The sequence below is a fragment of the Protomyctophum bolini genome, assembly GCF_963924005.1.
Source record: "Protomyctophum bolini genome assembly, chromosome: 1".
NCBI classification, from domain to species: domain Eukaryota; kingdom Metazoa; phylum Chordata; class Actinopteri; order Myctophiformes; family Myctophidae; genus Protomyctophum; species Protomyctophum bolini.
The window spans coordinates 50,431,405-50,449,478 of NC_137862.1; the positions used below are offsets into that span (position 1 = coordinate 50,431,405).

General features: G+C 41.2%; 1 protein-coding gene across 1 annotated transcript; it reads right to left on the reverse strand.

Moving 5' to 3' along the window:
- Positions 1-4,049: 4,049 nt before the first annotated feature.
- Positions 4,050-11,098, reverse strand: LOC308320699 (monoacylglycerol lipase abhd6-B-like; the record flags this gene model as incomplete). The annotated part of the gene is made up of 10 exons (XM_080771344.1): positions 4,050-4,226; positions 6,651-6,751; positions 7,075-7,129; positions 7,905-7,958; positions 8,409-8,566; positions 9,372-9,395; positions 9,853-9,985; positions 10,079-10,192; positions 10,700-10,859; positions 11,091-11,098. 10 exons carry the CDS (start codon positions 11,096-11,098, stop codon positions 4,050-4,052), a joined length of 984 nt encoding a protein of 327 aa, XP_080627470.1.
- Between the last annotated feature and the right edge of the window lie 6,976 nt (positions 11,099-18,074).

Genomic DNA, 18,074 nt, shown 5'->3' on the forward strand with positions numbered 1-18,074 from the left:
TGAACAAGAATGTTGCATTCATTAGAAAATAAGGTGCGACTCCGAAGATGTCAAAATTGGTATAATTGGCCGTTCAGTGCAGTTTGTAAATGTTGAAACCGGCACAAACCAAGATTACATCAGTATCCAAATGCAATCAACGCAGTGTGTGTAAGCACACAACAAAATGGCAGCTAAATAATAAGTATAAGTAAGAAAACATATTATAACCACCTCCAATATACATGTACTGTAAAATTCTCTCACCACATCCAGAGACTCCATCGCAGCGTGGAGATGAGAGGGGCTGATGAGAGGCAGACGGATGTGCTCCAGCACCTTCAACGACAGACACACAGCACTCATTATAGTTCAACTGAAGAGCTCATTATTCACTCATTATTTTACTAGTTCAAATGGACACTAAGAAGTAACTGACCTCGCCAAAAGGTCAGCCTGCGGTCAGTACATGTGTGTAACCACAAGATGGCAGCATCAGACACCGTGTCCTCCTCTGGCTCACTGAGATGGTCACTGGAGAGGATCTCTGTCAGCTCGTCCACAGAGACAGAGAGGAACTCCTATTGGTGGGGAAATAATACATGACATGATCCGTCACATTACCCTTTCACATAACCCCTTTTGGTCTTTAGCTATTGAAAAATAGCAGATCTGAACTTGTAGATCTGCTTTTTTTATGTGGCTCAAATCTTTGAAATTCTTTCACAGCGAACGTTCTTAACTCAAATCTTTGCTTCCGGGGTGTCCCTGGAACAACATATTATTTCAGATGGGGGTCGGCGGCCAATTACACATCATTTTTGGGGTCCTTGACATGAAATATTGAGCACCACTGATACAGAAACATTACATTTCGACGTCAGGCCTACAGGAGAAACATCCAACCAGAAACAAACAAGTTGGTAAATCTCAAGCCCCCAGAACTGTGGTATAACAGTTCTTTTCTAGCTGGCAACCATTCATTACCTACTTCTTACCTAGAATCTGAGGGTACTTCCGACAGACTAATTGAACCAACACTGTGTTTTTTTTGCTTCCTCATAACGAGGAATGACAATTGTATGACAATGTTCCGATTCGACACAATATTTTCCAACATAACTTGTAACTCTTTTGAACTCAAATAACCCAACTCATAATTGTATTTGTTTTGTTTTATTTTATTTTATTTTTTGTTATTTATATTGTTTTTGTTATCTGTGCTTAAATTATTATTTTTGTTTCCTACTGTTCATATTATATGTCAAATATACATGGTTGTTTTTTGTATGTCTGTACTCAATTGTTATTTTTTATATTGTTTAATGATGACGATAACTGTGGGGGGAGGGATGGGGTGAGGGAGAAGAAAATATATATGGTATGTTCAAACTGTACTAAACTGTTGAAAACTACTATTAAAAAAAAAAAAATCTTAAAAAAAAATCCTCACACGATACACATGGCTCAAACAAACTGCAGCGGCCAATGAGCGGCATCTATTTTGAGGGGCGCTTTCATTGAAAATGAAATAGGTGGGGGCGGAGCGGTCCACCCGCTATATATAAAAACTCTAAATGTAAGGTAAATACACAGTACACATCACTGACCTGCTTGTAGACGACACTGAAGTACTTGTCAGCCAAGAGGTGGATCTCCACACAGTTGTTAACAGTCATGTGACGCTCCATGTGATCGCAGCAGGCTTCTCGAACATCCATCAAGTCTTGCCCTGCTAGCAGGGCCTAGGAAGAAGACCAAAACAAACGACATGTTTCTAAAAACAAAATCAGACCTGTCTGAAGTGAGTGGTGCAACATAGGGAGGGACGGACATTGGAGTTCCAGACCCCTAGGAACGCGCCCAGGGGGCCGGGACAGTTCTGGCGTGGCGTGCCGTGCCGCGTCCGAAGCGGTTGAGAAATGACAGTTACCGTGTGGCGGTCCCTCTACTGTACCCTCTACTGTACTGTACTGTCACTGTAATGTATTGGCACCCCCGAAAGCATCATAGTTAATAGTTAATACATGCGTCTGTGTTTGTGTGTGTGTGCGTGTTGTGTTGCGCACAGGTGGTGAAAAACAACCATGCTGTTGTCGTGCTCATACCCAGACATAGCTCCCAGACATAGCTCCGTAAGGGAGTTGGTTGCACCACTCAAAAACATGACCATGCACTCATCTAATACACTTTAGTAGATTTAGGTTACACTGACTGTAAAGTACGTCTTATTACAATAATTTCATTTTAACGTCCTCTGTCTAATCACAAGTACAGTCCAGCGTGGGAGAGCTGCAGAGAGGCCAGAAGCAACACCTGTCCTCCTGACCCTACAGTACTGTCTTGTACCAAGTGTAGTTGTGGTTGTGCAGTTGTGTACTGGCGTCTGGTGGGTTAGCGTCACTGCTGCAGGCCAACGTCACACTGCTGCCCTCTGCTGGCTGCACCGTCCGGTGCACTGTCGACCTCCACCGATACATTCACTGGTCCATCATGGATATCAGTGTTGTTTTTGGAAGCAACATTTGATTTTAGTTTTAGTCAATATCAGAGTCTGGAAACATGACATGAGAGCTTAATGCCACAGTCTTCTGATCTGTATGACTGCCATTGACTGGGTGTGTTGCACGGTGACTACTAGTGATTTCAGCTGCTGTTAATTACCTTATGTTGGAATCTTGTTTTGGTTCCATACGATGATCAACACACAGTGAAGGCAGCCTCCTTTTGAGCAGCAGCACGTTGTTGAGTCTTGCAATGGCTTCACTCACGGATAAATACTTTCCCAGTCCTTGTTTTTGAAACTGCATACCCTTTTCTTTGCCGTGGTCTCAGTTTCTCTCATGTTTCTCCACAATTTTCGCTAACGCTAAACTTAATTGTGCTGTGTTTGCTGTGTTGTTTTGGTGGGCGTTCACTAAAATAGCGTGCCCAGTTGTATGATTGACAGCCAAATGAGCCAATCCTATTCCTACCTACGGTATTACTCTGCCTGCCCACACACCCACACACACTAATCAGGGCCACGTAGGACCATACTGTACGCCCCTGGACTGGCAGGCCTTCTACTGGTGTCAGCGCCTCAGAGGTATGTCTCTAAATGTTTTGATGAATTGAACAATGTGGACCTGTTGTAAACAAGTGTAACGCTTAATTGGGTCGTCCACTCAGTTAACAGTCTTTGTATTGAAATTTGAGTTTGTGCTTGAAATCAATCAAAGGTATTATACTTTGCCTTTGTATAGGCACAGAAAATATGCAATGCAGTGCATATTCTTTAGATATGCACAACCCCAGACCATAAAGAATACAGACTTTGTTACTAAAAATACCGTTTAATTATACTCGTAATAAAACAGTGTACATGCACTTTCACTGGGAAGAAAATGGCATACAGTTTGCTTACATTATTTCAACAGCCAACATTATTCAAACACAAATAATGCAAAACTGCAAATGTCAATCAGTGCTCAAAAAAAAAAAATCAGTACTCAAAAGTACTTGTGCATAGCCTACTGTGCTCAAAAAAAAAATCAGTACTCAAAAGTACTTGTGCATAGCCTACTGTACATAATATCAGTCAAATGTGTAAAAAGGTACAACATGCAATATACCATTTAAAGTGCAAACATCACCCAAATGTATATAAATGTTTATCAACTCTATTCTTGTGTGGGGTTTCCTGGCACAGAATATTTTCAGGTGGAGTCTGTATCCAAAATACAGTACATTGCAACCACTGCTCTGTAGGTCAGAGTTTATGTGACTGCTACATACTGTAGGTCTCCTTCCTTCCTTCCTTTGTACATGCCCCTCTCTGGTATTATATCATTTACTGGGATAGACTAGTTAAATAACAAAAATAATAGACAAATATGACAAAATAATCGAGATAAAACATCATTTTTGATGAGAATCGTGAGAATCAAATATTGCCTTAATCACCGTCATCCAATTTCTCTATTCTGTATTTTATCTAACCTTTAAAAAAAATGGTTTCTCATAACAATGTGTCTTTATCTAACATTTATATTATTCTCTTCTTCTTGAAATTAAAAAAAAATGGTTTCTCAGAACAAAGTGTTGCGGTTGCCGTTGACTTCATGGGCAGACAGAAAGTCCATGAGGAGCTCAGCAGTCTTCTGGGGTCTCTCAATGACGACAGAGTGACCGCAGTCGTCCAAAAGTGTCACCCGACAGTCAGGGTGGACCTTCTGCATCACAGACGCTCCTGAGACATCGACCACCTATGGGGCGGATAAAACGGTTAGGAATGTTCTGCTGTCAGACTATTTTATAAACGGTAATGTACTTTTGTCTTGTTGACGTCTGTGTAGCTATACTGTCTCTGCAAACACATTCCTTGTACAGTATGAACTAGGGTTTTATATTTTTCCTAAATATTTGCCATTTTCTATCAATATATTTATATATATTGTTACAAATACTGCCAGGTTCTGTTTGGCTCATTGCTGGATATCATTGGACTGTTTACTAGTAGTAAACAGTTCAATGACTACCTTTAGTGGTACTTTTAGTTTCAGTTTTAAAGGAAGCCCAACATTATGGATGGATGGATAGTTCAAGGGACTGTCAGTAGACTTATGCCTTCCAAGTAGTGGAAGCATACCGTTCGGAATATAGGCCTATTATAGTAGACCCTAGTAGAATGACGTCCATCTAGGTCCGTGCCGAAGTACCTTTGTTGACATTCACCCTCCTCATAGCTTATTGGTGATTATGAAATGGGATTAAGAACTGGGTTTAACTGAGAAACACTTTATAGAATCGTTTCCTCCTGAGATACTATCCTTAAATTTAAGTAAAACAAAATGTATGGTATTCGGAAACCGCCAATTACAAATAGATATCCAGCTGATTATAGATAATAACAAAATAGAAAGAGTTTATGAAAACAAATTCTTGGGAGTGATCCTAGACCATAGGCTCTGCTGGAGACCCCATATAAAATATGTGGGGAACAAGATGGCAAAGAGCATCTCGGTTATAAATAGGGCAAGGCACCTTCTCAACCCCAGCTCATTGCACACGCTGTACTGCGCAATGATCCTACCCTACCTGAACTACTGCTCTGAGGTATGGGGAAACACCTACCAATCAACCATAAATCCACTGATTATACTACAAAAGAGAGCACTAAGAGTAATAAACAATGCAGGATACCGGGACCACACACACCCACTGTTCATACAATCACACCTCCTGAAGTTCACAGATATGGTCAATGTAAAAATTCTACAAATCATGTACAAAGCAAGATATAAGCAACTACCGGTAAATGTACAGGACAAATTTCTCGATAAGGAAGGGGGATACAACCTAAGAGGACCACTTAACTTCAAGAAACCTGTGATGCGCACAAACTTAAAAACAAGGAGCATCTCCTCTTACGGAGTCACACTGTGGAATGAGCTGGAGGATGAACTAAAGCACTGTGGAAACATAAACCAATTCAAAACTAGAGTAAAAAAAACTATCTTCGATAAATACAGAAGTAAAGAGCACTAATGGCATCACAAAAGGGGAAACAGGACGGACTGTACTATATAATTATATAGTCTTATTACTATAGTATACCATACATTATGAAATATATAAGTTATTATATATTATTATTATATATAAGATATTACATATTATTGGTAGACCACTAATGGTAAACCACACCACAAATTGTATGTGTTATATGGTGTGTGTATATATATATATATATATATATATTGTACGTATGTATAATATAATATTATGTGCTGCATGTGTGCTGTATATTGTATATAGATATATATTATACCATTATTACTACTGTTATTGTTGCTACTGTAAGTGTTGTTATTTACAGTTATTAGTATATGGATGTGTCTATGTATGTATGTTGTATGTAATATATATATGTATACATGAATGTGTGTAGATTAATGTACATACATAAGGACAGCATGAATGTAATGCACTGTGTAAGCAGGCACGGCCTGCTACACGTAAACAAATGGACTCCAGGGGTAGGGCACGACAAGCCTATGGCTTCTCCCTAACCCTTTTTCGGAAAGGACAGGACCTATGGACACTAAAAAAAAAAAAAAAAAAAAAAACATATATAAAAAATAATAATAATAATGAATATGAAAAATGTTGGAATTTGTGTGCAATGTATGAATGTATGTCCTCCTTCCGAAAATAAACTGAACTGAACTGAACTGAAGATAATTTTATATCATCTGCATTTGGTGGTCTGTTTGAGGTGCTGTACTTTCGCTGATGATAACTCTGCACCTCCCGCACAAGGTCATCGGTTTGATAATAACACTTCATGAGAAGTGTGGAATACCAAAAGTTGTCATTGTGTGCTTTTCAATTCTGATGAATTGAAAATGGTGGACCGTACTGTAAACAAGTGATATGCTTTACCAGTGTGTCGTTCCAGTTCAGCTTCCCGTAGCTTTGTTTAGTTGGCTCGACAGCATACGATTTAAACCGTAAAGATTATGACACCCGCCATTTGTGATTGTACAAGTCTGCTGCCGACAGTGCCGAGCCAATCTATCAACGCTATTGGAAACAGAACCTGAACAGGAAACTCAGGACTGTCTACAGTTATGCACATACAGAGACTACAGTATATGGACGGGGATTTACACAATGTGCTTTGTTACCTTGTCGTGTTTCCCCCAGATCACCTGGAGGGGCGCTGTGATCAGGTGCAGGTTGTCCTGGAGAGAATGACGAGACCTTTCTCCTACAATCTCCAGAAACGCTGAGATGGACACAAACACACAGAAGTACAGTATGCACACGCAGACACAAACACACAGAAGTACAGTATGCACACACACACACAGAAGTACAGTATGCACACACACACACACACACACACACACACACAGAAGTACAGTATGCACACACACACACACACACACACACACACACACACACACACACACACACACACACACACACACACACACACACACACACACACACACACACACACACACACACAAATTGTAGAATCCCAAGAAAACATAGTATCAGCAGTATTACAGCATTTAGTATGTAGTAGTAGTAAGTAGCACTCACCTTCTCTGTAGAAGTCATTGTTGGGGATCCGTTCATCAATGAGTCCCTGTAGAATCTGCAAACAGCAACATAATGTAATCCCGCTGCTCTTTAAACAAACAAGTGGGAGCCATTGGCCAATAAGGGACCACCTTATGTATCTTATGTAGCAATGTCAAATGTCCGCTAACATAAATTGATGTACGATGACAAGAGCGCCCCTCATTTCACACGAGTGTGATTTTTTTAATTGCAGATATGCAAGCTCACAACACATCACACTGCAATACCACTGCTACAAGAGACCACTTTAAAGCTAACCAAAAGAGAAATAAGTTATTTTAGAGGCGCTATAAAGCGTCACAGTCCCACTCCCTTTCATGACGACGACAGGCCCAGGAAATAATCCCCCGTTAATTTTCCCCATGGACAACAAGCACAATATTTTGGGACCAAACAAATAATTACAAAGAAGAAAAACAACAAAAAATAATTATGTAACCTGGCTTCTTTCCAATTATTTGTTCGGCCCAATGTTTTTTGTTTGTTGTCATGATTTGTCACGATCCGAGTTGGCTTTCCTGGGCCTGTCGTCGTCTTGAAAGTAGAGTATAGTTGTAGTAACAGCAGTAATATAAATAGAAATAACAGTAATAGAACACAGTAATACCTTCTAGTAATTGAGTTTCATTAGGTGGGATGTAGTGTAGTACTAGTACTAGTAGTGCCAGTGTAAGGTAGTAGTAGTAGTCAAACTCCTTCTCACCTAGTAGTAGTAGTACTAGGAGTACCAGTGAGGTGGTGATACTTATAGTAATAGTGGTAGTACTTGTAGTAATACTGTAGCCTACCTTCCTGTAGAAGGCTTTGTTGGGGATCGGTACATCAATGATTGACTGGATAATCTGTAGAAGAAAACGGCAAAATAATGTAATCACGCTGCTCCGGTAAATATGCTTGCAAAAACGCAGGTCTCATTGAAAATGAACCATAGGCACGTTTTATCGCTCCCCGTTTGCAAGGCCCTTTAAGGTTCAATGTTGTACTTTGTACTTACTTGTGTACAGGTATATAAGAGTAAAACTTATTTTTTGCAATGCAGCAGCATAGATAGCGATATTAAAGTATTAAGAGTATGTTAAATTGGTTGTTCAGTAATGAAGTTTTTGTTTTTGGAAACTGTCTATTTGTGTATATATGTATTATTATATATGTACAATTTTGTGAGTGTCTTGTAAGCCCGTGCGGGCTGGGCATCTTATGATGTAGGACACTTTAATAAAAACTCTATCTATCTATCTACCAGTGAGTATAGTTACAGTACTAGTGGTGGTAGTACTGTAGTAATACTGTACCTGTCGAGGTATTTTGAAGCGTACATCACAGCAGAGTGTCAGCATGTCTTCCATCTCTTGTGGTGTGGACGGGATCAGAGGAATATCTTGGACATTCTGACTGTTCTCTATCTCCTTCATTTTCTTTATAAACACACTCTCTGTGGGGGCAACCAACCCTGGGACGAAATACAAGAATCAGTATTTGCCTGATGAAGACCCAGTAGGTCGAAACATTGCAAATTGTTGCCTCTAAATAAAGTAAGTCTCATGGAGCTCTAGAAACTATAGTGTGCTGATGTTCTTTCTCTACATATTTGACACTTTGAGGTGTAGTGGAGTAGAAGTAAAAGTATTGGAAATTGGAAATACCTCAAAATTGTGCTTAACCCATTTTCTCTTTAACTCAAATCTTTGCTTCTGGGCTGTCCATGGAACAACATATTTTTAGATGGGGTTACATACATTTTTCGGGTTCCTTGACATGAAATATTGAGGACCACTGATACAGAAACATGAGGTATTTCAGAAAACTGACGTCAGGCCAAAATGGGTTACAGTACAGTACCTAACCTGTGCAACGTATTGTCTAGATAAGCGGTTCCCAAACCTTTTACCCTGTGACCCAAAAGACAAATTAGATGGTTGCGCAGGACCCAAACTAGAAAAAATAGCAGATCTGTCGCTTCGCACCGCGTTGTGAGTTGCTCAGTGTCCTTGAGCAAGACACTGAACCCCTAATTGCTCCTGATGTGCTGGTTGGTGCCTTGCATGGTTTCCTCCGGCATCGGTGTGTGAATGTGTGTGTGAATGGGTGAATGTAATGCACAATCTCTGTAAAGCGCCTTGGATAAAGGCGCTATATAAATGCACCATTTACCATTTTGATTGGATGACAGGTTGAGTGAATAGGTGATTGTGTACCTGCCGGGCAGATGAGGGTGACTCCTGACAGGTGAGCTGTCTGGGGTTAGTGTGTAGTACCTGCAGGGCAGATGAGGGTGACTCCTGACAGGTGAGCTGTCTGGGGTGTTAGTGTGTATACCTGCCGGGCAAATGAGGGTGACTCCTGACAAGTGAGCTGTCTGGGGTGTTAGTGTGTAGTGCAGGGCAGATGAGGGTGACTCCTGACAGGTGAGCTGTCTGGGGTGTTAGTATGTACCTGCAGGGCAGATGAGGGTGACTCCTGACAGGTGAGCTGTCTGGGGTGTTAGTATGTACCTGCAGGGCAGATGAGGGTGACTCCTGACAGGTGAGCTGTCTGGGGTGTTATAGTGTGTAGTACCTGCAGGGCAGATGAGGGTGACTCCTGACAGGTGAGCTGTCTGGGGTGTTATAGTGTGTAGTACCTGCAGGGCAGATGAGGGTGACTCCTGACAGGTGAGCTGTCTGGGGTATTAGGTGTGTACCTGCAGGGCAGATGAGGGTGACTCCTGACAGGTGAGCTGTCTGGGGTGTTAGGTACCTGCAGGGCAGATGAGGGTGACTCCTGACAGGTGAGCGGGGAAGCGAGCAGCGTACACCCCCGCTACGTTCCCTCCCATGGACGTACCGACCAGGTGGAATGGACGTCTGTCGAGACAGACGCTCTGTACAAACTATACACAGACAAACACGCGTCTTAACTTTATTCCATTACATTCTATGACGATGTGTGCGAAAAGGACCATAACAATATTAGTTATTATTACCTGATGTATACGTTTGACTTGTCCCTCTATGCAGTAATCTTCAGCATTTGTCCTGCTGGTCCCTTCATGTCCAGGCATGTCCAAACACACAACATGCTGGCTCTTTGGTAGGCACTGTACACAAAAACATACCGATATTATTAGTATTCCAACTAATCTAGGTTTCGATGTTTGCCCGATATCCTAGTTTTCTTTGAAGCACAATTATCTTTGCGCAGGATTTCATGTTATTTCCCTTCTGTAACATACTTTGGAGATTATTGCACTTCTGACCATTTAGCAAGTCTGCTAAACCAGGGCTGGGCAACTTTGACAATGGAGAGGGCCACTATAGTTCCACACTCACTCCAGAGGGTCACATACTGTCATACAAAAATAGCAGATCTACAAGCTTAAAACATGTCGCACTGCGACGCATTTTGATTTTGTAGATCAGCTATTTTTGCTATATTTGAATTGAAATCCTGAATTCTTATTTTTTCTATTGGAAATGGAATCCTGAAAACATTTAGTTATGTTATCTTTATGAACTAAACACAAATACATTGGACAAAAAAAAAGACAATAACATTTTAATACTAGTCATTAAGTTACATTATATATACAAAATTGTTGTGATACCTTGACCATATAGAGCCACATGTCTTTGTTCAGTGAGAAGCCATGCAGTAGCAGGACGGAAGGTGTGGCGCCCCCTGGCTTCCCACGGTGGGAATAACAGAACCTGTACTCCCCACAAGAAAGATAGTCTACTTTCAGACCCAGCCTATGCCTCGAAAGCCTACGACAGAGGAGAGGAGTGAAGACAAGAAAAGAAGGTGCTTTTACGATATGATACGATACAACTTTATTGTCAGCTTGCACTGAAATTTGTTTTGCGTCCATGACGTCACGGTTGAAGATACAGACAAGACATACACAATATTATGTTTGTTTTATCCAAAGAGCTTTACATAAATTGTGCAATACATTCACACATATTCATGCAGAAGGAACCATGCAAGGCACGAACCTGCGCATTGGGAGCAATTAGGGTTCAGAGTCTTGCTCAAGGACACTTCGACACTGTCCGCGTTAGAACTGGGAACCTTTGCGGTTCCCATCGGGCCGGCGGCCGCTCTACCGGCCACTGACTCTATACCCCTGATTCACTGCCGCCCGCATTCAGTTGTACTTAAAGGGGATATTTCACTTTAAAAAAAACCTTTGGTCATTAAATCGTCTACTCAGTCTTATGTGAACACCCCAGAGAGTTTCTAAGTTGCTTCAGTCAGTATTTAGATATTCGATATTCATTTTAGCGTCCCCGCCCCCTTCCTATACAAACCCATTATAACTATTATACTATAATTATAATAAGTACAGTACTTAAGTAAAAGTACTTACTTGCCACCACCGTAACTGGTAATACACACAGTACTTACCAGTTATAAAGCTTGATGACGGCAGCAGGCCAGAATACAAAGGAAATGATGAAAACCAGGATGGGGAGCGCAAGGGTGCTTCCTGATAGCATTAACATTGTAGCCAAATCCATGTCCATCCAGGCTCCTTTAAGAAACACAGTGGATATTAAAACAATGATAATTATAGTCACGGGGCAGCCTGTGCCCTATACACACACACACACACACGCTTTGATTAAGGACATTGCACGCACGCAAACACAACACACAGCTGCATCCAACTATTAATTTAGAGTGACCACCGGGCCGTTTGGAAGCAACTGAAGTGCAGGGTATAGTGGGGCAGACAGGGCCTAACATAATCGAATGCATCTAATGCCAATACTGAGTGTTGAATGCATTCACAAATTCATGCATTCAATTTATTGTAACCTGTGTGTCTGTTTGGCTCTTTGTTTGTCACCTGTATGTATGGCCTCTCCAGTGCTGGCACTCCTCTGTATGAATCTGAACTGCTGAACCAGAGCAGGACTCAACCATTCGGCTTAAGAAGGGGAGGGGAAGGTGCCAAGTACTGTTGAGGAGTAGGGGTGTTTCACAATGTGGATGAGCAAAGTATGTCTACTATCTTTTGAAATGAATGAAAATCCAAATTATGTTTAGTCTAAAATAGAACATCTATTTGATTGGTCAGTTATTCATATTCATCTGATATCTGTGAGCTTGTAGATAAGCTGATGGGAGTTAATTGGTTCTCTGTTTATGGTAGGATCCTCTCCTATAAAAGGGAAACTGCAGGCATGCAGACCCACTCATCAGTTGTGCTCGGGTGCCCAGTGAGAGAGAGCTGCCAGGGCCCTTTTAAAATGTCATGGGCATAGCTAGCTAGTGCAGTTTTTGTTCACAACAATGAGCCAAACACGGGTTACAATAAACAGAATGTTTTTACCCTGCAAGTCTGTGTATCATTTAATTGTTCTCCTGGTGGAACCACTTCCCCTGCTGGACAACATTTGCATTCGCCGTACCAAAGTAATACTTCAACTGAATTGTCACCCAGCCTATTAGAGCCACACAGAGGGTTTTCTGCATTTCACAACAGTATTTAACAGGAAAGTGTCTGTTAAAGAATACAGTAGGCCTATCACCAATATCCCTATGTAATAAGGTTGCAACTTTTAAGTAGCTCTGGATGGAAAATGTCTGCTAAATGCCAAAATTACAAGTCACACTCCCTCAGTACTTTTATTTTATTTAATAATCTCAAAACACATTTAATCTCCGCAAATTCATTCAAAGGAGGAAAAAAAACATTTTCTTTTTTTGCCGGTGCAATCTGGGGGAACCTTTGGTAACACAGAATCTGCTGAAAAGATTTACTTTAGGTAAACATGTATACCTTTGGCAAGACAACAAATCCAGCATGGCCATTCAGAAAAGGTTAACCCTTCCACGTCTGGTTCCGACAGACAGGTAGTGTGTGCAGGCTGGGTGGTGTGTGATAATCCGGTTGAGGTATTCCTTCGGTACGGCTACTGCGGCGGCGGGCCCGGGAGAACAATAATGCGACACGAGACAGTATCAGATAATGACTAATGCAGCAGGGCTGACCTTGCTAGCGCTGAGATGTCTCTCGTAGCCTATCCATAAAGTAGGCTACAGTACAGGCAGTACACAAATAACACAATACATATCAAGTACACCAGGGATACTCAAATAGATTTACCTGTGGGCCACATTACAAAAATGGCAAGGGGCCAGGGGCCAGTAGATAAAATTACGACATTAATGATACTTGATAACTTCTCTCTTTCAATTGCTTTATTTTCGCAAAATGTATCAAAGTACAATGTGCATGCACACAATATGTAAATAAATAAATGTGTTACATTTTCTTGCATAAACACAAAGAGCTGTTTCCATAACTGCACAAATTATTGCACATAACATGAGTAGCTGTTATAATAACATAATAACATAACATGAGTAGCTCTTTGCCTGCCTGCCTGCCTGCCTGCCTGCCTGCCTGCCTGCCTGCCTGTCTGTCTGTCTGTCCATGAGTAGTTATTTGTCTGTCTGTCAATGAGTAGCTGTCTTACTGTCTGCCTGTCTATGAGTAGCTGTCTGCCTGCCTGTCTATGAGTAGCTGTCTGTCTGCCTGCCTGCCTGTCCAATTGTCCATGAGTAGCTGTCTGTCTGCCTGTCTGAGTAGCTGTCTGCCTGCCTGCCTAATTGTCCATGAGTAGCTGTCTGTCTGCCTGTCTATGAGTAGCTGTCTGCCTGCCTGCCTAATTGTCCATGAGTAGCTGTCTGTCTGCCTGTCTATGAGTATAGCTGTCTGCCTTCCTGCCTGTCCAATTGTCCATGAGTAGCTGTCTGTCTGTCTATGAGTAGCTGTCTGCCTGCCTGCCCAATTGTCTATGAGTAGCTGTCTGTCTGTCTATGAGTAGCTGTCTGCCTTCCTGCCTGTCCAATTGTCCATGAGTAGCTGTCTGTCTGTCTATGAGTAGCTGTCTGCCTTCCTGCCTGTCCAATTGTCCATGAGTAGCTGTCTGCCTGCCTGTCCAATTCTCCATGAGTAGCTGTCTGTCTGCCTGTCTATGAGTAGCTGTCTGACTGCCTGCCTGTCCAATTCTCCATGAGTAGCTGTCTGTCTGTCTGCCTGTCTATGAGTAGCTGTCTGCCTGCCTGCCAGCCAGCAAGTTGGTTAACAGAAAATACATTTTTATGGCTGAGTAAAATAAAACACAATTTGCCTGAAAATAGATTACCCAGCTATGACCTTTTTCATGAAAAAAAATGAGTAGTGATATGGCTGACTGAGTAAAATAAAACAATCTACCTGAAAATAGATAGCTATAAGTGAAGAGCAATTTCCGCAATTTCCGCAATTACCATTTCCGCAATTTCCGCAATTTCCATTTCCGCAATTTCCTCAATTTCTATTTCCGCAATTTCCATTTCCACCATTTCCGCAATTACCATTTCCGCATTTCCGCAATTTCCACAATTTCCATTTCCGCAATTTCCGCAATTTCCATTTCCGCAATTTCCGCGGAACTATTAATGGCAGCTGGGTTTCATCATTCAAATAAAATAGAATTATGTCCGTTTAGCTATAAAATTATGTCAGGGAATAGGGATACACAGTATATGTCTTTCATTTGCATTGCATCTCCCCCCCCCCCCCCCCCAAGCTTTTATTTTCGTTCGAGTAATAGTACAACTATAATAGTATTACTTATAATAATGTAATTATTATAAGTAACTTCATTCAGATTTATTTATTTTTATTTCATTTTCCAGATTTTTTTTTCTTCTTATTTTTAGATATTGGTGGGCCAGTCATAATGGTCCCGCGGGCCTGATGTGGCCCGCGGGCCTGAGGTTGAGTATCACTGATGTAAGGTACAATCGGGAACTCATATTTAACCAGCCTTTAAGAATTTAGATCGACATTGAAAATGTTCTTCACAAGACTTGAACCCTGAATGTTCTGTTTATAAACCCCAGGATTATCTCCTGAGCCACACTGGCATAGTGATGAATTTGAGAACGTCTTACTTCACTCACCTTTCAAAATGGACAAGGAAGGAATGGAAGACTTTTTAGTGACATTATGAAGGTCACTAAACACTGCTCATTGTCATAATGAACCCTAATGATTAGAGGTTGTATGACATAAGTTTGCTTTGAAAAGCATTTAGGCTAGGCATTTGGATTGTTGTGGTTGGTGATTTTTGTTTATTGCTTTTGTTTTGTTATTTGTATTACTCATACAACATTGTCGTTGTATGAGGGGTAGGGGGTCAGTCGAAACACAGCCGAAAGCGTGTGTGTGTGTGTGTGTGTGTGTGTGTGTGTGTGTGTGTGTGTGTGTGTGTGTGTGTGTGTGTGTGTGTGTGTGTGTGTGTGTGTGTGCCGAAGACCGGGGAAAGTGGGCGAGCGGTCCTGGTTGAAAAATAAATCACATAGTGCCTCCATTAACTAGGATCACAGAGAGACAGTATTGTCTCAGTTAACTAGTTAGGATCAAAGGTAAACCAATAAAATAACATCAGTCTAAAGTTCTCGAGTCTAAACCATGGGTCTTCAACAGGGGGTCAAGGACCAACTAACCAGCATCCTTATTCTGGTGGGAACATTCGCTGAAAATAGCCGATCTACAAGCTCACAATGCGTTGCAACGATTTGGTTTAGATTAGATTGATCGAAGGGTCATACTTCCAAGGAATCTCAGCCCATATGGACTTACAGGACACTTCATTAACATGTTGTAACATTCAGGGGTCATCGCCATGTCAGGCTTGTGGTGGACACTTTTGCCACAGACATACAAATGAGCAGACAATGGAACCAAATGGACCCGTAATTAAGGGTTCCATTTGTACACACTCAAATGTATTCTGAAGAAATGCTGGATACTGGCATTCAAAATAAGACAGATCAAAATAAGAACAAAAAACAAAAAAAAAATCTAACCTTTTTTTTGTTAGATTGGTTAGATTTGCCATGGACAAGACCAAGTCTTGCCATGGACACATTTGTCCGTGTACCTCTAGTGGTATATTTAAAAAATATACATTAACATGAATCCAACACAACTGTCAAAAAAGTCTGTGGAGCATCTATGAAATCTATGCAGAAGTTTGATTAGAGGCAGCGGTGGCCGAACAGTTTGCGGAGCGGTCTTGATATCGGAAGGTCGCTTGTTCGTATCCCCGGACTGGCACGTTAAAATTACCACCGCTGAAGTGCCCTTGGACAAGGCATTGAACCTCTACCATGAAATGTTCTATGAGCAGGGCCTGGCTGTAAACAAGTTCTTGAGCTTAGTCCAGTTACCCTGGGTAAACATAGTACCCTTCCCTTCCTTCCTTCATCTGCGAGTGCGACACAATTGTACATTGAAATACCAGTTAAACTAAACACCAATGATCATGTCGAAGTATTATTATTATTGAAATACCAGGTAACCAATGATTCTGTCCAAGTAGCATGATATCTAAATTACATTTTTAACATACCGGTAATCCATTAATTATTTGGCTAGCCCCCCCAATGCATGGCTTTTGGAGCACTTATGAGTTATGACGTACATCGTTTGCCAACAGTGAGATCCTGCGTGGAGTCAAAAAAGTCTGGTCACCTAGGCTCTGCTGTAGATCAACCATTTCCACTATTTTTGGAAACATTTTTGCGACATGGAAACGATTATGATGGCGATTACAGTATGTCATAAGTGTGACAGACAGGCCTATCAGTGACATGTCAATCAACCAATAGTAACAAAACTAACATCTAACTCAGAGGTTCTCAACATGTGGGTCGGGACCCCCAGAGGGGTCCCCACATGCTTTTAGGGGGGACCCCAGATGACAGTAAAGTGACAATTTAAGGACTTTTAATAACTTATTATTGCATCAGAAGTAATCAACAAACAATATACCGGTAGTATTAAAAAAAACTAGTCAAACATTGGCTAAATTGTCAAATAATTAAATATAAGAAAGAGGTAAAACATGTGGAAAATAGCTGATCTACAAGCTCCCAACAGCTTGCAACACGAGGCGTTGTGATCTTGTAGATCAGCAGCTATATTTTCACAATACTTATCTATGGAACTGAGTCAAACAAAATGTAATAGGCGTAGCCTACTGTAGGCGGTAGACCTATAGTTAACGCCTACATTTGCTTGTCAGAGTGTGTGGTCACGGCCTGAAAGAGTGGTCTAATTTGTTTTATTAATTTAGGATTAAAGCTGCGTCACAAATGAAAAAGAGAAAAAAGCAGTGAATCTCTCTGCTTTCGTTTGTAAATCATTGTCTGTGTGCACATAGCCCCTTTCGGAACCCTTACCTTTTCTGAATTTTGGACACAAATATGCAGTAACTGAGGGTGCCGAAAGGGGCTAGTGTGCACCTGGATCCTATCCTGCACATGGAACACTATTAAAGGTTCTAGCCCTAGAATGGCTGAGATATTACATACCAACACATGCCCTCGATCCTGTGTTGGTGAAATGTATGCAATATGACAGCATTCTAGGGCTATAAAGGTCCTAGACAGACAGTACATTAACTAAATGTCCATCTGTGTAGTCTGGTCCCAGAAGACCAGGCACAGATTTACAAATTACAAATCACATTACAACTACATACAGAGTATGTAGTTGTAATTTGATTAGCAGTATACTGTGGTTACTTGGTTCCAAAAAGTGAAGCCAAGTTTTTTTCAACCGTAAGTCTGTGCCTGGTTTGCTGGGACCAGTTACAACATTACGTCATCGTTGAGAACTGGGACCAGTACATACGTATACACACCATGTACTCTGGTCCCAGTTCTCAACGATGACGTAATGCTGTAACTGGTCCCAGCAAACCAGGCACAGACTTACGGTTGAAAAAAACTTGGCTTCACTTTGAAGAGACCAAGCGAAATGATTACTTGCGCGCTCTGCTTGCGCAAGTAATTATTAAACTGGACAGAATGGAGAAAAGTATAAAAGAGTTTGTTGGTAAGAGCAAGATTTGGTGTGTGTTAGAGATCATTTAAGAATGACGTCAGGTTCAAATAAATTGTACCCTCTA